Source organism: Dermacentor variabilis, chromosome 2 (genome assembly GCF_050947875.1).
Source record: "Dermacentor variabilis isolate Ectoservices chromosome 2, ASM5094787v1, whole genome shotgun sequence".
Taxonomy (NCBI): Eukaryota; Metazoa; Arthropoda; class Arachnida; order Ixodida; family Ixodidae; genus Dermacentor; species Dermacentor variabilis.
In genome coordinates, this window is record NC_134569.1 from 148,045,563 (window position 1) to 148,069,144 (window position 23,582).

At 48.2% G+C, this 23,582-nt stretch overlaps 1 protein-coding gene across 1 annotated transcript; it reads left to right on the forward strand.

The window, feature by feature from the left end:
* Nucleotides 1–1,384: 1,384 nt before the first annotated feature.
* On the forward strand, nucleotides 1,385–22,507 carry LOC142572834 (uncharacterized). The gene is made up of 3 exons (XM_075682217.1): nucleotides 1,385–1,822; nucleotides 9,553–9,845; nucleotides 19,618–22,507. Exons 1-3 carry the CDS (start codon nucleotides 1,819–1,821, stop codon nucleotides 19,903–19,905), a joined length of 585 nt encoding a protein of 194 aa, XP_075538332.1. The 5' UTR covers nucleotides 1,385–1,818; the 3' UTR covers nucleotides 19,906–22,507.
* The last annotated feature ends 1,075 nt before the right edge of the window (nucleotides 22,508–23,582 follow it).

Consider the following 23,582-nt stretch of genomic DNA (forward strand, 5'->3'; position numbering starts at 1 on the left):
GTTCATTGAAGTGGCTCGCTACTGCTTTAGGTAAAATGTGTTCTGTATCTGCGCGGTGGCCGTTGTGTCCTGTATGAATTTGTTGTCCAATCTCACCTATGTATTGTTTTCAAACAATACATAAGCAAACAATACATAGTTGACATAATCAAGGGTTCGACGAAAGTTTGTCTGGTCAGGCATGGAAATGAAGGGAATCACGGTCGCTGACCAAGTCTGATGAATAATCTGACGTTTCGTAACCGCGTACAGGTTCCGAGGAAACCGAAACGTCAGATTATTCATCAGACTTGGTCAGGGACCGTGATTCCCTTCAATACATAGTTGAGTGGGAGTTAGCCAGTTGCGTCTGATTTTTGTGTGTTCGAGTAGGTCAAGCAGCGTGTGATTTTGGTGAGCGAGACCGAATAAAGCTAGTTGGATATCCTTTCTGGCGAGTCTAAATGTGAATGCGCGTAGATGGGTCTGAATTAGGCTAGTTCGAGAGAGGCAGACAACGCGTTATTTTTGATGAGGGAGGCCGAACGCAGCTGGGTAGTTCCCATTTCTGGTAAGTTTGTTTACGAATGAGCCTAGCTGTGTCTGGTACGTGATAGTTATGAGCTCGAGTGAGACTGCAGTAAGGCCAGCTGAATCTGAATGTGATGACTGCGAGTCCGAGTGAGCTCGACAGGTTCGGGTTTTTAGCGAGTCTGAGTGCGGCTGAAACCTAGTCAAAGCTGTTCTAAAGTTCTAGAACATATAGGAAGCGCAAGTGAGTTCTATCTGTCCACCTATACATGCAGACAAGTTGTCGAAATTTACTTGCCTCTTCTCAAAAAGAAAGCTATCCTCTGGAGCAGAGGCGAAGGTAATTGTGACATATACAAAAGCGATGTCGCTCAATGAGCAATGCTTATGCAATCGTCGCGACGACTCACGCCGGTGACTCACACAAGAAGAGCTCCCTCAATCACATTATCTGTTTTTAAGCGTCGTTCGACGGGGAGAGGGAGAAGAGCCCGACCGTGAGTCAATCCAGGCAACGCGATACGGGCTTGCAACACGCACACGCGCGCAGGATTTCTCCGGAAACTTATCGCCCCAGGCTCGAGGAGCGCGGAAGGAAAACGTCACAAGCAGAACAGCACGTCGACAGCGGAAGTACTTCTATACGGGTGTATACGTGCGCGCGCGTACATGGCGCAAGCGGGAAGAGCGAATGGGACGGGGACAAAAAACGAGAGGCCGCCAAAACGGAAACACGGCTTCGGTCTGCAGTAAAGTTCGCGTGGTATGCGCGTGGCCGTTAGCACATACACACGTACGGCTCGAGTCCCAGTTGCGATCAAGGGCGAAGCCGCGCGGCGGATGAGAGGCGAGCGGAAAACAATCCAGCTGCGGCTGAGTTGTGTACGGGCGTCGGTGCGGTGACGCGGGGCCTCCTTCCACGTGCGTTGCTCATGTAGGAGAGGCCAGGAGTGCGAGGGGCAAAAAAAGAAACAAAGCAATGGGAGAGAGCAGAGAGCGGGAGAGGAGGGTGTGCAAGAGCAGCTCGTAGTGGCGATTGAACGTCGTAGATAGAAAGCGACCTCTAGAGGTTAGATACAGCCAGCCGGTGAACATTGTACTCGGGAGATAACGGCGATAGGCCTGCGCCTCTGGGTGACGATATACAGGACGTTGGTTGAAGAAAACGGTCATATTTCTCCTGTGGATAGCACCGCGGCGTAGTCACACGTCTACTCGACTAACGGTTCCTGCAAGGGTTCCTTACTCGAGGCCAGTGCGATTATTGTTGACCGAAGTTCATCACTTGGAAGAAGGCACAGTTTCGACATGAGTGAGTACAGGCCAATGTCCTTATCGCGAGTTCTTATCCTCTCGGCACACGGAAAGGAGATTTTATTTTGGAAAGTCCTCTTCAAAGTTCTTCTGGGTGTCAAATTCTCACGGCAAGCAGGCGGCGTGCTCCGTGTGTGACTCATCTCTTGTGTACCAAAAAGTGTAATTCTGACACAGGACTAAATATCGAGAGTTTATCGTGTCTAGACAACCGCGCAGGTTTGTTTATCCTCAACGTACACGCTACGTATGCATGAGTTTAGCCTTGTCGCTATATTTCGAACCTGTGTTTATTAATTTACATTATTATTTACGAAGACAAATGGTGGTGCGCGTTTCTTTTTCAATGTTACCCACGCGAACACTTTATACCTAGAGATATATTCGAATGGCTGTCATGGTACTCTTTTTCTATTTTTCGAAATTTTCGGAGCGCAGAATTGCTTCCTTTTGCGACAAGCGCTGCTCAATATGTTAAAAGCAGCCGTGAAATAACTATATTTTTATCACTCACTCGTTCCTGTTCATTTACATGCAAGATTGCGCTTAGAGCACCTGTTCATCCACTTCCTGCATGCAGCCTAGTAAACATCCTTCCAATGGGACAATCCGTTCTGCGTATTGCAACTTGCACTTGTACAGCCGCATAACGTCAACACAGTTATGGCGGCTTGCACTACACAGTGCCAATAACCGCTTGCACAATTTTTTCTTCAGTCATCAATCATTACTGCCGCATTTGTGTCCCGGAAAATGGCTTCCAAATAGGCATTGTAGCAACTACCAAAACTACGTAATATTCGCCGGCTCTTAAAGGACTAAGGAGGCACCCACATGGAGCATATTTCAGGCGTTTCGTCGGCGTCACCACGTCTGTTTAACAACGAGCATTAATTGTGCCAAATAATCGGTCGAAGTACATTCTATGTGATCTAGAATCGCATTACATAAGTTGAACCATGACCGCGTCAACTCGCCGTGTCACCTTTCTTTCAGCCCTCAAATCGTGTGGCGTAATAAGTCACACACACGTCGGCCAATGATATATGCGCCCCGTTGCGCCCCCTGCGTGGCTATATACCGTTTAGGGAACGGCGTTCTGCCAATGGAAGCACCTTCTGCCGATGTGATATTTATACACGCACGCAATTTTCGTCTTCGTCAACTCCCCACATAAGTACCAAAGTTTCACATTTTATCGGGGTGGAATTTTGCACATTTGTCCTCACTACGACGGCACATCTGCGTAGCAATGCCCGGATCTATGCGACCATATCACTTCCGCAACCAACAGTACACGTACCAGCGTTGATGCATTGTTCTGCGCATCTACCGCCTAAAAGCATGCCGCAGTTGGCATTCGTGGGCGGATATCAAGATGTACGCATATGCACGCGCATAAAGCGTACACTGACCCGCCGCTCTATCTTATGTACACGCGTCGTCAGCGTGTACTCTCGAACAACAGCCCGAAGGACGCAAGGCTTCTCAGAGGACGACGACTTCGAATTCACTCGATATGCAATGGCGGGGAGATGATGGCCATGCTCTTGACCATAGTTCAAAGCGCGCCGCCATAATAGATTGGTTGAAAGCTCTGCTTCTCTTCCTACAAGAATATTGTAGCCGCATTGCCTCCTACGCTCCAGCTGGATACCACAGGTTGGAATATTAGGTTGCAAAAATTTTTTTCAGATTGCAGCAACCGATATCCGATAATCAATACGCTGTGACTCACTCGGCCTTTATCTTTATGGCCCTATATACAATGGTGCAATATAGGGCAGAGGAACTGTTTTATCAATTTGCTGTTTCCTGATCATGGTGGCATCGTCATGAACGAAGTGATAAAGCCCTTACATCTTCCAAAAGTAGCGCCATTCTTAGATATTTCCGCCGCCCAACTCTCCCAGAGTTCGATTTTTCCCGGCCCACCCAGAGTAACCTACTGACGCAACACTAACTTTAATGATATTCTTATACATGTCAAACTAAGACGAAGTTAGGAACCGGTCGGCGCGGCCACTCCAGGTGCACTACATGCAAACATATTCAATCTACTACTAAAGTAAAAAGTACAGCGTCGAATTACTCACACAAGGTAACTTCGAGTTTCACCTGCACATCAACGTAGTTTACTGTCTAGAATGCGCCGCTTGTAGAAAACAACACATAGGGGGTGAGACTGGACAACAAATTCATGCAAGACTCATCGGTCACCGCGCAGATACAAAACACAATTTACCTAAAGCAGTAGCCAGTCATTTCAATGAACATGGTCATATGTTCGTCATATGTTCGACAAAGCAAGGCTCTATATGCTACACAAGTTTAAATGCCTACACCCGACGGGAATTAATTTGGCATGTGGCAACTTAGAATCTCTAAAAGCTGTAAGTTAAATCTGAAATTCTCATATCATCAATCAAGGCACAAAACACATTGTGCCAGCAGCTAACCTTAATCCTTAACCTCACCTATTCCTGCATTTCCAACTTTTCCCTGCCTACTATTCAATTTAATATACTCTTTCACGTTTTTACGCATATATCAACTGTACGACCCCTTTTCCCATACACACCTGGCCCCGCCCGCTTTTACTCATGTCCCTCTCCTATTTGTTATTCCGGTTTCGGTCCCGCCTTTTTTTGTCTGTTCTTTATCTTTATTTTATTTTTTAAAACATCCTCACCAACACATTCCAAAGTCCCAGGCGCCAGGATACGTTTTTCGGCACCTCAGCTACACAGGGTGTCTGTATACCGCCGTGACGATGCCTATAGGTTGAGCTACTGGGGCTGACGTCCCTTGAAAGACCAAGCCGCTGCCTTCCAGCTACCCCACGCATTGCACCCAAGACTCCTTGTCACCATCTTAACTCCTTCAAAATTACCCGACGAATTGTTGCTACGCTACTCCAGTAGTTCTTTCAACTGATGTCTTTTTGGGCCTTTTTTGTTACTCGCGCACTGACCGGCTGACCGGCTCTTCTAAAGCCACAAAAACATGCCGCCAACGACACCCCTGAATGCTCCCTAACCTCTCGCTCCCCCAAGACCCTCCCATCCCCTTGTTTTTCTGACTTCTCTATTTTTCCCTCTTGGTCTCTTTTATTCCTGGTTTTTTTTCTCCCTCCCTCCGGTAGAGCATTAGCCGTCCACTGCTACGGCAGTGTCGACATAGGCGGCGCCACCGTCGAGGCCGTGCCTAGCGGGGGAGTGGAACGGAAGAGGAAGAGAAAGGAAGTGGTTGGGAGTTTTAAAGGGCCCCTCACCAGTCCTCATAGCAAAATTTGGTTATACGCTGGAAGTTGTTACGTGTCCTCTAGGGAGCGTTCTGCCGCAAAGTTCTTTAAATCGGCTCATTAATAGCCGAGTTAGAAATATTTCAGTGCCGCGAACCCATGATTTCAGCAGGCGGGCTCCACTGCCAAGCGAGACAATCTCTCCACTCGCCCCATCTAGCCTCGGCAAGCGAAATTCCTTCCCTGCATTCTCCCATACTGGACCTCGAGGATCGTGTGGCGCATGCGTCATGGGCCCCGCTTTCATTTGTTTTTCTCCTTTTTCTTTTTCCTCTTTTTTTTTTTTTTTTTTTTTGCGGCGCTGTGCATTTTTGCTGACGGCGTTGGCGGCGAGCTGTTGTGATTGCAGCGCACAATTTTGCACGCTGTGCACAGGGACTCATGACTAGCGGTATAATTCAGTGCTACACGAATACTAAGGCAGAACAAGCGGATCGCAGAGCATTATCACGGCGATGGAACACCGTAGAAAACGGCATAGTTTTGGTACCTTCGCACGTGACTGCACGACCCTGGGAACAAGCAGACGAAGCGGAAGTACATCTGCCTTGCTTTGGTGCGAAGCAAAACAAAAACACGCAGACATTCGTCAATTCAAGCGACAGATGACCCAAATAACAGATGTTGCCTTGACTAATTCTCCAAGTCATTGTCATCACGAGCGACGTCACATTGCGGACACGAGTACGTCCTTGTCCGGCGTGGAGCGCGGTCGCCGCGAGGGAAAGGGAAAACGGCGTTCGAATTGAAAGTTCAGACCTTTCTGCGGCGCCTAGCGAGCAAGTCTTTGCAAACACGACCGTTAGCGCGCATTCTATGCTCTGCGCTTGACAGCTCAAAATGGCCAGACCTGGTGAGGGGCAGTGCCTGCGTTGAGAAGAAGCTACGAGTTTCTTTTTTTTTTCATCAATGTTTTATAAGGCTATAGGTTCTGATGAAAAATGTGTCCACGGGCAAGAGCCGTGTAATATGGAAGAAAGAATATCGCCATGTATGTATAAAGTAAAAAAGAGTAAAGAAATAAGGACATTAAACACTAAAAATAAAATAATAACAATATAGATAAACAAGAATAAAAAAAGGAAGACGAAGCAAACAACGAAGTTATGCGTTTAGGCTTTTATTCAACCAATATAGCATAACCACCATATAGAACTTAATATAGCTATTGAACAATACAGTTTCGCTGGTCTTCCATCTTCACATATTAGAAGGGCCCTTACTTTATTTTTTTTTAGTTCTCGCACAGAATGCTTAAGCAGCCTTCTGTCTCTGTATGCTTTATTCAATCAAATTGCAGAGATCATTGAGCCCTTTGCATACAATGTTCGCGATACGTTGTTTCCGCGCCTTCGGCTGGTTTTTCTAGATAGATAATCTTGCCGTTGGAACTGTGAACCTCTCCTCTACATGTTGTCGACAGAGAAAGCCTTGTGGCCTCCTTCTCACTGCGTCCAATTCTCACTCACGTCGTATTTCGTTTCATCAACGATGCCAGTTGGCTACAATCTGTGTTCTTTCTGCTGCGTACAGCTCTCCTATTGGACTTGCGCAGCATAGACGCTGGCCACTTCGCGTCTGCGTTTTAATTACTCCGGTCGCTGTTTGGGGAGGTGTAAGACGGACAGAAAAGCAGTGCGAGCAGCTTACTTTTTCGCAAGCGTGCTTCAGACAATAGGTATAACAGCCCGAAAGTAGCTCTAACTGCCGTAGCAACAAAATAGAAACGCTGCAAGAAGACCATGTTGTGATGGTAGAGTCAAATTTTGATATGCCTCTCGTGTTGTTTCTCCGATTATCCTGTAATCGGCTACGAGCAACACAGCCCTCTATTTAGACACTTCAGCCTATTCTACAACATAAGTATTCCCTCGCATTTTCATGAAACCAGTAACTTTGGCTACTACAAACTTCAATCGCGCTTAGTATAAAATTCAGTAGAGAGGCAGCGCGACATGGTTATTACGCTAGGAGTTTGGTATCGCCGTGGTGAATATTCTACTCCCCAAAAGCTGCACACACAAACACTAAACCGAATAAGCGATGTGAGACTATTATATACGCTGCTCTACCACTGTGCGCGTGCTCTAGAATTATGGTGAAGGCGACGTTAGATTTACACAACTTGTTTATTTTTGTCCTCTAACCCAAGCACTGAGTTCACTATTTTTGTCCGATTGCTTCTTGAACGGGACCGAAGTTGCCCTCGCTTTCAACGTAGCCACTCAAAGGTATTAGAAGCTGCCCAACAAGTTGTACTAAGACATTTGTTTATTTCTTGGATAGATGGTATAACAAGGGTATACGGTATAGGGTGATCTCCACTTATCCTCGCTCTACACACGCATCTTACATCCTTGTGAACTGCTATTGCGTCCGACTTCCTTGCCAGTGTGCATGCGGTCTTTAAGGAAGATAACTATGGCAGAACGTAGCGCTTGTCTGAAGTGATCAGCCTAAGGTGAACTCCGGCGGTGCCCTCATACAAGCACTATGACAAATAGTAGCAGTAAGACTGCAGTGGCCCGAACGGACTGCCAATTTTCTCAACCAAATACCAAAAAAAAGATAGAAGAAGAAATGGCACAGCGACACTTTTTTGGCAGTCGAGCCCAAACGTCCTTTATGTTATAACTGTTGGGCTGCCGACAACTAAATGGTGTTAAAAATTGCCGCCTTCCTTAAAAGAAGCAAATTTACTCCCCTTGGAAAACAAAAAGCCTCATACGTCTCTTACAAAGAAAACTAGATGATCTACCTTTAAATCAACATGGCGCTGGAATTGCATGCGACACAAACCATGCCCCGTTGGAGATTCCCTAATATGATTCCTCACTATTCAAAAGCGTGTTTACGGTATCTAAATCTTCTCTTCCAGACATATCTTGGTCCGCCCATACATGTCAGTGGCGTTAACTATGTCGTTACCCATTTTAGACAGAAGAGCACTTGCGGGAAACGTACATTGTGCATCATCATGGTTTGCCCACCGTCAGCGACGGTTGCCCGACATTTCTCCGAATCACTAATCCTTAAGCAGCGATCTGGATATTGAGTTCATGCAAATAAACCTTCCACCATCTGTTCACTTGTGGGCTGATTTAGAAAAGAATAGGAACCTCCACAACCCCATTTATGTGTGAATGAAGTGTTGTATATTTTTGTTCCACCTGTGCTGTACTCTACCGATTCTCCGACCTCACACGACACACGACAGGCGGACATGAACGCCTGTCGAGCTTACCCCTTCCATCTGGTAAAAGAAAATAACACTGTCACCTTGCCTGGCAACGATGACGTCTGTAGAGCGCTGATTCTTGATCATTGATTGACTGTATAAAAGACATCGAGGATGACAGTCAACTGGATGGCGTGATGACGTTAGGGAATTCGCTAGCACAGGGTGGAGTCAATTAACTGACTCAAGACAGGAGTGCTTGGAGGTCGCTGGGGGAGGCCTTCGTCCTGCAATCGGCATGAATTAGACTGATTGAAACTAAAATTGAAATTAGGCTGATTGAAACTGAAAAGGCTGAAAGTGGTGATGATGATGACGACGAAAGACATCGTTCAAGGGAATTAAGGACAGCATAAAATTGTCATCAGACTGCGATGTGCCGCTAAGTTCAACCTCAGGTACGCCACCACCTAGATTATTTGAGCAGAATTCAATACAAAAGCTTCTATGCCGTTTTTGACTCACGATAGCGTCTCTGCAGATCACTGCTGGTTGAGCAGGTATAGTCGGCGGTTTCCACTACAAAAGAAGCACTGTTTAGCCCCCTGGCTTCTCTGTTATGCAGAAATGAGTTTGACGCGTTGCTGATTACTATAGTGGAATATTATTGCTGCCTCCTCTCAACATTTTTGTCGCACGCACACCACCTCTAGATGACCACCTCCACTTCTCTTCTATGAAACAAACGCCCGAAAATATTGCCGGCCACTGACAACCAAACTTGTCAGTCGAAAGAGGCATTTCGTCTGTGTCTCTCTTGCCGGCGCTTTAGATCCTATGAACCCCATTCGCCGAACTCCATGGATACACCGGTCAAAGTACCTTTCTATAACTAACATTTGAGCGTCGCGGTACCCGACTAACTGCAACCTCTCCTGCAACCTAACTGCAACCTCGGTGTCTCTGAAGCAGGAGTGGCGATTACATTCAGGATTACGCAGCATACGGAGCCGGATTGCAGTGTTGCGCTACTCGCCATTAAGCTGCACTAACCATCAAACTAGGCTTCACATTATTCCAATAGGAGACGTCTGTGGGAGAGACACGTGTCTTTACTAGTAAGTCAGTTTCGTATAGCAAGCAAAAATGCTGTTTTGCTAACCTAAGTGTCATGAGACTCATTACGCTTTAATATAAAGTATGGAAAATAAACCGCCGCGCTTTGTAACGAGTTGTCTCCCTGCAGGTGCGCCGTACGATGCCTACTACCCTCCTCCGGCTGGAGTGCAACCGTTCCCACAGCCAGCCCCTGTGGCAGGTGGCGCGGCCCCGCCTCCGCCGCCCTATTACCCGCCCCAGACTGCGGCCACGGCCAGCGTGCAGCCCGCCCCCTATCCAGCGGGCTATCCACCGGGCTATCCACCGCCGCCACAGCCTGCGATGATGCAACCGTCGTACAACCCGACATACGTGAACGCGCCACCGTCGGCGCCACCCGTCACGGTCATTGTGCAGCAGCAGCCCAACGCACAGACAGCGGTGAGTGCATTTACAAGTTCGAAGTGCCCGCTGGTGGATTACATAAAGCGCAGACCTTACCTTGATACAGGGGGTTGTGTTTCAAAGGGGTCCTGCAATACCTTTATTTATTTATTTATTCGGAACTGAGAACACACTGCAGTGGGTACAATGCATTTCAGTGAGTATACTCCAGCAAATCATTTTTTTTTAGAAATACCTAGTAATGAAGGAGATATAAAGAGATCAATTTTTACCTTCTCCATTCCTCCTCAGCATGACGTTTTCCTCAGCTGGGACAGTGCCCATACCAGTGTCCTGCGTATTGCTCCTTTCTTTATCTTCTTCCAGCGGGGTACTTATGGCCACCCTTGAAAATTGGTGTCGGAGAAAGGTGCCAGAGAGCGATATAGAAGTGATGACAGAGCGGGTGAACAAACTCATGAATACCCATTCCGCGCTTCTCGATGACCTGACGGAGGGACGCGCGAATAATTTCCTAGCTCTGCAAGTTGTTGGGCTAGTTGGTTAATATCCATAGTGAAAGCAACGCCAAAGACATAGGCGAGCATCAGGACGACACAAGCGCTGTTCATCTTTGACTTCTCTTAGTTCAATTACTTTACAGAGAGAGAGAGAGGAAAGGGGAAAGGCAGGGAGGTTAACCAGAGGAAAAGATCCGGTTTGCTACCCTACGCTGGGGAGAGAGGGGAGGGGGAGTTAAAGTGGTAACAAAGTAGAAATAAGAAAAGAAAGGAGCATAGACACACAATCACAATCGGTCACTGTCACCGCATGCTGTCATCGCACTGCACAGTGACACTTGCAGCACTATCAACATCTGTTCAGGCTACAGCCGCTTGTCCAATTCTGTCGCCCTCAAAAACCGCAACAGTGCCCTCGTCGACCTCTGCTGCGATGGCTTGTGATGGCGGCATCTTAGAATAAGTTCCTCTGTGGGAGGTCTTCGGTCAAAGCGCGCTATCGCGATTGCGAGTGATTTTCTCTGTAAATTATAGCGAGGACAGTCACAAAGAAGGTGTTCAAAAGTCTCCTCGTTACCACAGTCCTCACACGAGGCGTCGTCGGTCCATCCAATTCGGTAAGCAAAAGACTTGGTGAAAGCCACCCCTAGCCATATTCGACAAAGCAGGGTAGCTTCGCGACGGCAGAGTCCAGCTGGAATGCAAAGGCGTAAAGAGGAGTCAAGATTGTGGAGTCGGTAGTCGTGAAAACTTCCAGCGTTCCACAAGGAGAACGTGATGTCACGGCTGAGCATTCGAAGTTTTCTAGCGGCATCTGTCCTTGATAACGGTATCGGCTCCTCTTCGTCCCCTTGAAGAGCCGACCGAGCAGCGTTATCAGCGTGTGCGTTCCCTATGACTCCGCAGTGACTTGGAAGCACGGTGCAAGAATTCTCAGGCGTTGACACTGCGCCCGCTGGAGCGTCCCGATTATGCTCGGCCGCGGAGGAGCGCGCCTTGCAGTTCGGCTGCGAGCCGACAGATGGCGCCGCTGTCAGCGTGCCCAGTTGAGCGGTACTGGCGCCTTGAGATTCCGCTGCCAAAGCTCGATTTTTGCTTCCGTGGCGTGAATTAAATTGAAAACGCTAAGGAAATTCGTAGCTTGGAATTAAAATCAGTAGTGTGCCAGTCTTAAAATTTTGTTTGCATGAAATTATCTTGTGTAAAGCAGTTAATGATATGAACTCAGTCGAGCAGCACTCGAAGCTCATTCACGTTTCGCTTTCTCGTTCAATTCGTCTCATTCAATCTAATCATAGATCTAACCACAATAAATATAGGTGGAAGTCATCGTTCCCTTTTCCGTTCACAAGGGCAGAAAATTGTGGCACCGGAATGTTTCCGCTCCACGCATATCGTTGCTTCTTCACTCTATATAAAGATCGTTCAAACATTGTTTCGCTGAGTGCGCTAATTTTCAAGATGCAGCGCACTAATGCAGCGCGGCTGTTTACAACTAAAGTTGTGAAGAGGCTGCGTATTAGGTAAAAACTTTCTCACGCCGGAAATGTGTCAGACGGGATGAAAGGGTGCGTCGGATCATGGAACATAACCCAACGAGAAAGCTTGAGAAAACCGTATTTTTATTCCGATGCATATTATCATAGAACGGGCATAATTTGCAATAAGCTCCTTTCCACTGGAGGCTAAATGGCTCTTGAAGGACTGAAGTATGCAGGGGTCAGCGTTCACCCAAGTACGCTTTCGAAACTCGCAATGAGGTGAGAAAAATATAAGACAATCACCATCTGACAAGTTTACACTGTCATGTACTCCCATAATTAAAAAAACGAAATGAAAAATTTCAGAACTTTATTGCACACCATATGCCCAGTGCAAACAAAAAATGCGGTAACTGGGTGAAATATTCAAGATATACACAGTGTAACTGCGCGGTAACAGCAGCTTTCCATCTAACCTAAACAGCAAAAGTCGCAAAAACTGTGGCATATAGGAATATATTGATGAAAATTGCGGCTATGAGGGACAAAGCTTAGCCAGTTTCTTTTTTTTCTTGTGTCTCCTTTTTCATGCTCATATTAACATGCCTGCAGTGCTGCCTCATCCGCATGCTAACGTAGCAGTGAAGCAACTGAGCCACTGTTTCTTCCTTGTGCTCATCACACGGAAAAGTAATGGTGTAGGTGTCAAGAACACCATCAATTGTGTCCCAGTAGGCAGTCTGGGTGTCTGCATATGCTGCAAACAAATGTTCAGTTTGTTTCAGTAGGTGATAAAGATGCATATTTGGATGCATAAGTCCTCCTCTGTCCTTTGCATTTGTCAGTGCTGCCTCAGCGGTACTGCTCTTTTCTGAACTGAACGCTGATTTGCATGTAGGACAGTTCGTGAATTTTTTTCATTTTTCTGCTCATGAATCCTGCTAAATAAAAGACAATGCAGTCTTCAACTCCAGTTTCTGCTCCTCCTTTCGTTTGGCTGATGATGTCATCACATTCCCAGTCGTCTACGCAGATAACGCTCTCTAGTTTCTGCTTCACGTCATCTACAAAGTCAGCTGATGACGCTTTGACATTGTTTGGGCTTATCAGTGCCCTAAAATCTGATACATCTAGGAGTGGCTTTTCTCCTTCAACTACTCTGCAGTTGCCAAATTTAGGAGGCTTTAGAAGGGTGTAAATAGACAATGTCTGATACAGCTGTAAAAATGTAGGCATTGAGGGGTGGTCATTTTGCCTTCCAGCCAGTCTTATCTTTCCAAAGAAGCGTTCAATCGGATCTTGGTTCATCTTGCTTGTTAAAACATATTTGAAATTCAAATCCTGCAAGAGAACATTACAGAGGTCTCTTGTTGATTTTAGTGTGACCCGAAGGCCCTCAGAGGTACTCTTAGTGAGAAACATGTCTTTCGTTATCGAGCCGCACTCAAGTTCCTTCTCCCAGCTGTCAAGCCATTGAATGCCACGGCTAATAATCCCAAGGTCTGAATTCTGCATTGCAATGCCTTCTGCCGGAAAACGTCGGTTTAGTGCATCGAAAAGGTCATTCAGAAATAAAGTGAATTCCTCAGTTGCTTGACTGTCGCTAAGACGGCGCACACCTTGCTCTCTATAGAATTTAATGCCCGATGCCATAGAGCGGCTGAACACTTGCGTTGCCAATTTCACACGCATTTTTTCACAATTAGTTGGATATATGTGACTGTGTGTTATCTTTGGACACACGCGTAGGCCTCCAGCTTTGTCCTGGTTCCCCTTATAAACTCCACTATAATCTTCCCATCTAATCCATTTGCCCTCCCTCTTCAGGTACCTCTGCTGCTTGAGGCGATTCCTAATACATTTAAATAAGTGTGGCACATCCGAAAAGGCGAACACCTTTCTTGTAGGGTCACTTGGGTGGGTGAAAGAGTTGCAACAGTCTCGAAGGCTCCCGCTTATACCCAGTGTGCTCCACATACTTCTATTCGTCGATGCCCCATCACAAACAAAGCCATGAATTTTGGCACCAGCTTCTTCCATGAGCGCAAGTGCTTGAAGGAGCAACTGCGCAAGAACAGTGCCTTTTGTTGCACCTTTGGCAGCGAAGACTCCAATTGGTTGGGCATAGCTGTCACCAAAAGGGCAAAACATAAAAACCATGGTCAACAAGCTCGCCTGAGTCTGCTGTCTCTGAAGTCAATCCTACATATGTCATTGTACTTGAATTGACACGTTTACTTTTGCGGACTTGCATTTCGTCAAACATTATCATACCGTGTTGTTGAAAACAGTCCTTCTTCGCCAACTTCTTCTTTAGAGCAGCAAAAAACTTGCTGTCAAAGCTAGACTTGAAGCCGACCGTCGCCATGTAACGACGTATTGTTCTAATTGATGGCAATGCTACAATTTCATTTTCCATTAGAAATTTGTATCCTGCAGGTGACCGAATATGTAGGAGCAGACAGAGCAGTACCCAGCTGTCCGAATACCTTCGGCCCTTCTTTGAATCAACCTTTCCGGCTGCCACACACTCTTTAAAAACGAGCTGCTGAGCCTCGGGGAGGTTTGCCTCCTTAAGGAGACGTTCAATAGTTTCCTCATTTAGATGTTCTAGCTTTTCTTGGCACTTAGCAAGTGCTGCTTCAACTTTTTTTCCCGCTTAGAAGTCGTACCTTAGATTTATAACAGGCATTTCTCGCTTTGCGTATCGTCTCAACTCTGGCCTTTTTTGATGGACTTGCTATGAGCCGAACACGCCTCACTTTGCCTTTCTTCTTTTGCCTGGCATGGTGGATACGGAGCACATCTTTCAATCGTTCACAAGCCTTGCAGATTGTTCCACCAGTAAGCAAAGTGCATTTGTTGTGTCGCCACATTCCACAGATATCAACATATGCACACTCTGGATGGATGCTATTAAACTTTTCTTTTGAGGGGCCACCGGTGCACACATGCATGTCATGGAAACATCGAAGAGCACTTTCCACTGTACTTACAGAATTCATACTTCTGTCACTGCTCACATTCTCGACATTTATAGAGCGGCCATGAACAAATGTCCTCACCGAAAGAGAGCCGTCAGGGGAAGGTGTTACCTGTACTGTTTTGCGGAGATAAGCTGGGTGGTTACAGTCTAGAGTGTTTGGCAAAGCCGCTTCAGAAAAAATCACAGCATGCAGTCCAAAGTTCTCGACTACTTGCGCTGCCCATGCTTTGCTGGGGGGTTGAATACTTGATGCATGTTCGCAAAGCAGTGAAAATGACACCGGCTCTTCTCTGCCCAAGGTGTACGAAGGTGTGGCGTTGTGCTGTGTCTTGTCTTTGCTTTGTTCCGAGTTTCCTTTGGGTTCAACAGGAATCCTGTCCATGCTGCTGCGTTGAGAGGAACTGGCTGCTATGCCGTCGCCTTCTGGGCTGCCAATCTAGACGACAAAAGTGTGAAGGAAGGTTGAAGGTAATGACGATATAACAAGCAAAGCTAGAATATCGAGATAAGCAAGCAACTTGCAGCAACAATCTGCGCTAAATAGCCCTGACATCTGTACTGGAAAAAAATTTCAGTTGCAACACTAATAATGCAGGTTGCTGGAAGAGCTCATTTCACAATAATGCAGGTGATGCATAAATTGGCATATTACAGGATGGCAAGAAAAAATTGGAGGCTTATCAAGGTTAAGCCCAGTGGATGCTTCGCATCCACTGGGCTTAACCTTAGCGTTTGGAGGCATCTTGACCGCATACACGCCCGGCGCAAAGACGCTGGCGCGGTTGCGGGCACAGAGACTGACGCGACGGCGGGCGCGCGCCGCTTCATCCCTGGCGTGACATCACATATCACGTGATGCAGCGATGGTGGCGCCGCCGACGGCGCGAACCGAAGCGTGGAGGCCTCCGCCGGGCGACGTCCGACGGCGCGATATGAGGCCCCATCTGCAGCCAGTGTGACGTCATCACGTGACGTCACATCATGTGATCTCACTTCAGGGTCAATGGTGGCCACCGCCGGGAGGCGACCGACGGCGCGATATGAGGCCCCATCTGCAGCCGGTGTGACGTCATCACGTGACGTCATGTCATGTGACGTCATGTCACGTGACCTACTTGAAGGTCACTTGAAGGTCAATGGTGGCCACCGCCGGGAGGCGACCGACGGCGCGATGTGAGGCCCCATCTGCAGCCTGTGTGACGTCATCACGTGACGTCATGTCACGTGACCCCACTTCAGGGTCAATGGTGGCCACCGCCGGGCGTCGCGCGAAGCCCCGAAACCTACGTTAATATGCTTCGCATAAAATAGAGCTGAGTACAGTTTTCTGTCGGCCGAATAAGCACGAAGTCATCGCACTAGCCAAAGCTAGTTTACCTGGTATTCTTCTCTTTCCTGAGCGAAGCAAACTGTAATGTGATGCAGTTCAATCGGGTTCCCTTCTTTCAGGTATTCTTCTGGGTTCATAGAACTGTACGAGTGAGACGAACTAGCAGCGACGGTGCCGTCTGCAGCGCAGTCCTGAATCGTGCTGTCAATCTGCATGAAACATAATTGTGTATAGAATGTTTGAAGCTATTTAAACAAAGTAACCGAGCACACATAAAGCGAGTAGCTTACCTGCAATTCACTTGGTTGAGCATCACGAGGCGGTGTATTTGTTGCACCATCAAGTGCCAGACATGGCATCAGAGTGGCAGAGTCCGAGTCAAGATGTTGTCGCTTAACCTCTGGCTCCAAGGCTGTTTCCGGATCTGCAGGCATCATCACAGCAGGCAAGGAAGCTTGGAGAGGCTGCATCGCACCGCTGTCGTCAACTTTAGGCCGACATCGCTTAGATGCTTGCACAGGAGGTTTCCTCTTCCGAGGTGGCTTTCTATGCCTCTCTGGCCGCGTTAGATACTTGGGACAGTTCGGAAATAACGTAGGGACTGCCTCTCTGGAAAGCACGGGCCTCTTTTCCGCGTCAAGCAGCACTCTTCCATCGAGCTCCGCGTAATAAGCCCGGGATATCGCCTCCTCTGCAAAATGCTTGGCGCAGACATGGTCAGTGGGCATTAACGTCCGGTCTGCCCTAGGAATCGCGCGGCGCCACTTCTCCAAACGAACATTGTCGGACTGAGCTTTGAACAATGTCACACGCTCCGCACAAGTCCGGTAGCCCGAATTGCAGTTCGGCACGAAGCACTTTCGTCCCATTGCGCAGCACTCAGCGCAGCACTCACCAGTTGTGGGCTACTCTGCGGACGATTGCGAAACACAAGGTCTTGGTCTAAAATAAAGGAACCTGTTTAAAACAGCACAGCAAGCAGCCGCGTACTCCAAAACGTGGCAAAAACACGTGCGCAGTGCCGCGCCACGCCGGACCGAGCGGCCTAGCGTGGGCCAGCCTTTCGCAGCGCCCTCTAAGTTAGCGACAGGTCGGACCAGTTTCAAGGCCCCCCCACCCGAACATATTGTGGCCGCGAGCGGGCGGCGTTCTCGCGCGCGGCGGGGGGAGAGTGTCAACACCTCAGTATGGTATATTCTTACACCGTGCTTGGAAGCCACTGAAATGTCACGTGGTGTCCTTTCTCAGTTAAGGTATGGATTAGTTCTCTAATCTCAAATACCAGTTGTTCGTGTGGTCCACGCCGCAGGGCCGATAGCAAAGATTGCAGTGCTGCCTTCGAGTCACTGAATATTGACCATCTTCGAGGTTGTTCTTGGCTGACGAGACGAAGTGCAGCGCGAAGAGCTGCAAGTTCCGCAGCCATCGGTGTCGTTGGGTGACATGTCTTGAAACTGATGGTGGTGGCTTTCGCTGGGAAGACCACGGCTCCAGAGGAACACTGGAGAGTTGCCAATCCATCAGCCTAAATATGTATGTGTTCGGCGTACCTCTCGTGCAAAAGGAGCAAAGTTAGTTGTTTAAGAACAGGTGATGACAGCTCAGATTTTTTCCTGATTCCTGGTACGGTGAGGTGCACTGCGAGTCGAGCCAAACACCATGGAGGAATCGATGGCTTAGTTGCGGGGGTGAAGCCTGATGGAAGGCAGGTGTAATACTCCGAAATCGTAGTACAAAATGATGCCCGCGGCCTTTCTGACAGTAGTGTTGCCAGATAGTGGGAACAGGCACGGGCAACGTGCCTAATGTCCACTCTCAACACTTCCACCGCAATGTGTGTTTGTATACGTTGGTCCCGGGCAATCACAATAGTCGCTGCTTTCAATGTGCATTTTGGCAAACCAAGACAAACCCTGAGAGCCCGAGCTTGAATAGCCTGTAGAGCACGAAGATTTGTCTGGCATTGGTCAGTACAGGCAAACTGTATCTCAAGAAGCCCAGAAAAAGAGCCCTGTACAATTCCAACATTGCATGCACTGACATTTCCCAAGTCTTTCCTCCCAGAAACTTGAAAAGTTGGGAGATTGCTGTCAGACGCTGTTTCAAGTAGGTCACGTGCGGGCTCCATGAGAGATCTCTATCAATGATTATGCCAAGAAATTTGTGAGTCTTCTCATAAGAAACTATCTGGCCATTTATTGAGATGGCGTAGGGTGTCATTGGTTTGCGAGTGAACACCATCATTGCACATTTGTCTGACGAGATTTCAAGACCTTGGTTGCGGAGGTATATAACTGTTAGAGTAGCAGATTTTTGAAGTCTTGCACGTATCTGAGGACGTGTCACACCTGAGGTCCATATACATATGTCCTCGGCGTACATTGATATCTTGATCGCTGCTGGCAGATGATCAACGAGACCAATGAGTGTGAGGTTGAATAGGGTAGGGCTTAGTAGACCGCCTTGAGGAACACCTTGGTACGTGTAGTGTCGTGCGGTTTTACCATCACCGGTACACACAAAGAACGATCTCATAAAAAGGTAATGAGAAATCCATTGGAAAACTCGACCACCTAGGCCAACCATCTCAAGAGTATCGAGGATAGCCTCGTGAGATACGTTATCGTATGCCCCCTTGACATCCAAGAACAAAGCTGCAGATAATTTTTTGCGTGACTTTTGAAGCTTGACGTACGTAGCGAGATCACAACACTGTCTACTGAAGAGCGATCTCGACGAAAACCAGCCATGCAATTCGTTAACATGTTGTAGTGTTCCAGGTACCACTCCAAGCGGGCAAGGATCATCTTTTCAATTATCTTTCCCACACAGCTGGCCAGCGCTATTGGGCGGTATGAGGTGAGTTCAAGTGGGGACTTGCCTTGCTTCAGGAGAGGGACCAAGAGGCTTACCTTCCATTCTTCGGGAACCATGCCATCCTGCCATGATAAGTTGTAGAGATGTAACAGTTCTCTCTGTGCGCCATCACTCAGGTTGTTCAAGGCGCGGTAGGATATTCCACCTGGTCCCGCGGATGAAGAACGCCTGCATAGAGCAAGAGCCGCTTCTAGTTCCTCCATTATGAAAGGAAGATCCATGCGGCCGTCACGTGAAACAGGGATGCGACTGGGGGCTGGAAAGCCTGGACCGGTTGCTTGGCCAGCGATCCTTGCACAAAAGTATTCTGCAACTTTACTTTACAAATCCTATCACCACTATTACGGCTCAAATACAACTTTCGATAACCACTTAATGCACAGCGGTCACTCAGAGCTTATAAGACGCGTTTTGGGATAGGGATGCTCATGTCTCATATACCTCGTCTCCTTAAAGTAACCACTGTTATCTCTCGGCCCTCAATAACCATCTGACAGAGGAAACTAAATAAAGACATCGCTTGCACAGTTTCCGACGTGAAGATATGTTTATTGCTTGTTTCCCTCCTGTCCGTGAGCAGCACGGTTTCTAAGCCAAAGACACTGCTTTATCTTCTTTACCTCTATTTCCGCAGCCAGCGCAGGTTGTCCGGCCACCCCCTCAGCAACACCAGAGTGGCAGCAGCGGCATGGGCATGGCAGGAGCGGCGGCAGTGGGCATGATGGCGGGCGCCGCAGTGGCCGGAGTAGCAGCGGCTGCGCACAGTCACGACAGGCACCACCACCCACCGCCGCACCTTGGGCACCGACCGGGGCTGCTGAGCCGAGGGCACCACGGGCCGGTCAACGTGCACATTCACCCGCAGCCCACGCACTGGGCGGCTAGACTCGCCATGCGGGCGAAGGAGCGGCGACACCACTAATAACTGCGACCGGCGGAGTCGACTCGGGAGATAGCGACTTGCTCGAACAAACAGCAGACTGTCTGAAGCATGAGCTGGACACTAGACCATTTTCCTATTGCAAAAGAAAAAAAAAACTCGTCTGAAGCCACAGCACAGGCACGCGACTAGGGGGATATTGTTACGTGGAGATGTACGCAGAAAACTATTTACAGGATGTATTTATGTGCAAACCTAGGCTCAGCGCTCAACAACATGGCGATGGTGACTTCAGAAACTGTGGCACCTACCCACAGTGGAGGATTGACGAAGAATCAGGCAGCTCGCTTGAGTGCTCATTTCATGGCGTGGGGAAGGAAATTTGAAAGGGTCTTCAAAGCTTTCGAAACGTTTATATAAGGAAAAAGAATGGAAGTTAGTGTGCAAAGTACTCGCGCCTCATCGCGTTCGGTTCCGCGACCGTTATCTTCGTCGTCGAGCAAAGCTGGCAACTCTAGGGAAAATTCCCTAGGTCTTCCTATCATATTAACACCTACTCCGTGGCATATGCCCCACAGATGGTTTGCCATCATCGAAATTCCCTTGATCTAGGGATTTTACAGATTTTAACGCCATGGCATTACGTACGCTACAGGAATTTCACCGTCCCGGCTCGCATCAACGAGATTTTCGAGCCACGTATACTCGGGCCTTCCATATGATGCAAGGAATGGACTGAACTAATTGAATTTCTCAAGCTAAAGTACGTAGAAAAATGGCAAATTACGACTTGCACACAACCTACACACATGATAGCTCTCGGATTGTAATTTGACTATACGAGAAACCATAATTCGGTTACGCGAAAACGAGGAAGAAACCGTTTCACACACACAAACCGACCGCGGCGTTCACAGACCGGCCACGGCGTCCCGTATTTTGCGCGCGCCGGCGCCATGGCTGTCTTAGGGGCAACGGAGCGGCGCGCCCGGTTCCTTGCATTTAAAGTCCCTCAACAATACAATAGAGGAACCTTACCTGCATTAACCCCAGCTGGCGCTCGCCTCCGCCGCATCGTCCGCATCGCGGCGCATGCAAGAGGCCGTAGTTCCATCCACAAAGCTCCCCTTCGTGCATAGCGTTCGCGGCAAACGTTTCCAGGCAAAAATTACAATTACATTCGCTCGAGTTGCCGGGAAGCGGGAGAAGCAGTCGGGGATCGTTGAATGCAGTCACGTTCCGTTCTTAAAGGCGAAGCTTAAGCGTGCTGCAAGTTTTTAGGGGACTAGAGAAATTTCTCCAAATGTGGGGAAATTTCGCGCTAGCCCATTGAAACAGTGCAACTGCTTTAAAAACCGGCCGTGTATCTGCGCGCTTCGCTGCGAATGAAGTGTAAGCGCGTAAGTGTGGTGGTGTTAGGTTAGAACCCCCCATGTCATTCAAAAAAATTATTCGCATCTTTTACATTGCTGTCATGCCGCAGCAGACTTTTGACGCGGTTACATTGTGCAAGAGAGGCTCGGCGCCCATCTTCCTTGCAATTCCAATAAGTACCGTGTAATACTGTCGATTTGTTCTAAGTGCGAAACAAGAGTGAAGGACAAGAACGCATAAATGTGCTAATGTGATGACGTCTTCTTCGGTGAATAGGGAAGGGGGGGGGGGAGGGGTCTTCAAACAGGAGGATATAATGCTTGCATAACCACTTGCACTGTGTCATTATTTGAGCTTGAGCACAATCAATTCATTATTTGAACATTATAACACAAGCTTTTAAATAAAATGTTATTCATTTGCATAACATAAAAATTTATCTATACGGACGTAATATTGACAAAATGAACCACATTTTGCACAAACCTAAGGAAATCTAGGGAGATTTTTTTCTCCAATTTAGGAGGAAGATTGGCTTCAGAGGTTGGAAGCACTGTCGTCGTGTGTCATGCATCTATGGTCTGCACACAAGAAATGCGAAGCGCGGTGCTCCGTGGGAATGCGGGAATGGGGTGAACGATGCTTCAGAAGTTACCTGGGAGAAAGGGCATCCTTAACTGGCGAGGAACGCCTTTCTTTTTTCAGACTAGATTTGCCTTTACAATCACCTGAATATTTCCTAACAATGAGTCGACGCGCTGTCTCCAGAAATTCCTAAATCAGAGACCTATATAGGGGAAATGAGAAGAGCCTGTACGTTGATCTCGCTAGCACTAACTGCTGCTGTTTGTGCTGCGCGTAAAACTTGTGTTTGGAGGAAGCGCATTTGCTCCGGTATACCGCTAAATCTGGGGCTTCAGTGCCTCTCCGTCTCTTTCTATCGCTGTTGTGTTGTTGCCCAGACAAAATGAGCACGAATCGATCACATTTGAATGACTAGTTCCGGCTTCTGCGGTCAAGTTTGTTCGAGAAAGTCAGCCCAAGATAGTTTTGCGTTCGTTTGATGAGCGACGAAAATAGCAGCCGCCGTCGCCTTGCTAAAATCTTCCGCGGTGCCGGGTATTTGAGGGGAAGCACTTGTGTGGTCATGCGACAATAAAGGCGAAGGTCTCTGCGCATACAGGCGGGTCCTGAACTATACGCCATTGTACATAAACGCACTGTATCGGTTATTGTTTATTAATAAAGCCTTTTTTATCGGTGTCTACAATGTTTATTTTCATTCTGTCGGTAACTGGAGCCCGTGGAAACACGATGCTTGCTCTGTGATACGCCCGTGCAAGAACACGGGCGTGGTACAGAGGACTTTGCGAGCTCTGCATGTAGCAGCAGCGTAAAACATTTTAGCGTAGTAATGGAATATAATCATTTGTTATCAAGCATGCAATTATTTCTTATCAAACGTGCAATACGGCGCACCATCTGGAAAAAAGCACTTCACAGCTGCAGAGCAGTGCTTTTTTTTCTCTCACGCACTTTACTTGGCTTTACGTGTATTCTTTTGTTTTACAATAATCACGCATACTGTTTGGATCCCACCGATGGCATCGGTTGTTGGGAACTCGGCGCTGACGCCCGTGGTTGTACCTGGGTCGCAAGCCCCAAGGGTAGCGTTGGCCTGGCGGCCTGGGGTACGACTGGAAGCATCCGAAGGTCCCGGCAAAGCATGAGTCGACTGGTAACAACAAAACAACTTGTTTATTTTAACATCGCAAAGAGTTGGCGGTCAGGTTGACCGAAGTAGAGAGACGGGAGAGCACTTCACTCAACAGAAGAAATCGGAGCCCTCCTTTTGGCGTCCGGGGGCAGCTGTTTTTATACTCTCGCAGTTGAGGGCAAGAAGGAACCCCTCAATAGACGAGCACGTGATTGTACAATGGGCTAATGGTGACGCACACTGTCGTAGCGCCGCCGGTCGGGCACAAAGACTGGGAGGAGAGGGTGACCCCTGCTGTCGCATCGCCTGGTTCGGGCACAATGGCACATACACTCACACACGCACATGAAGACACGTGGCATCGGAACATGCCTGGAAACGCCTGGAAACGCCTGGCGGGGAGCGTTGCGGCGACGCCGAACGGGCCAAAATGTCTGCCGCCCCGCCGCAGTCGCGCCGGCAAAACCGCGTGTCGCAGGCGAAACGCAACAGACCGCCCCGCCGGGGGAAGGAGATCCCGATGGACAGGGGACTGCATCCGCTGTCCGGAGGGATGTCGCTCGATGATGCTCATAACCGAAGTCGGGCGTCCCTCGACGTTTCTTGAGCGCAGCGCACAGAGAAGGCC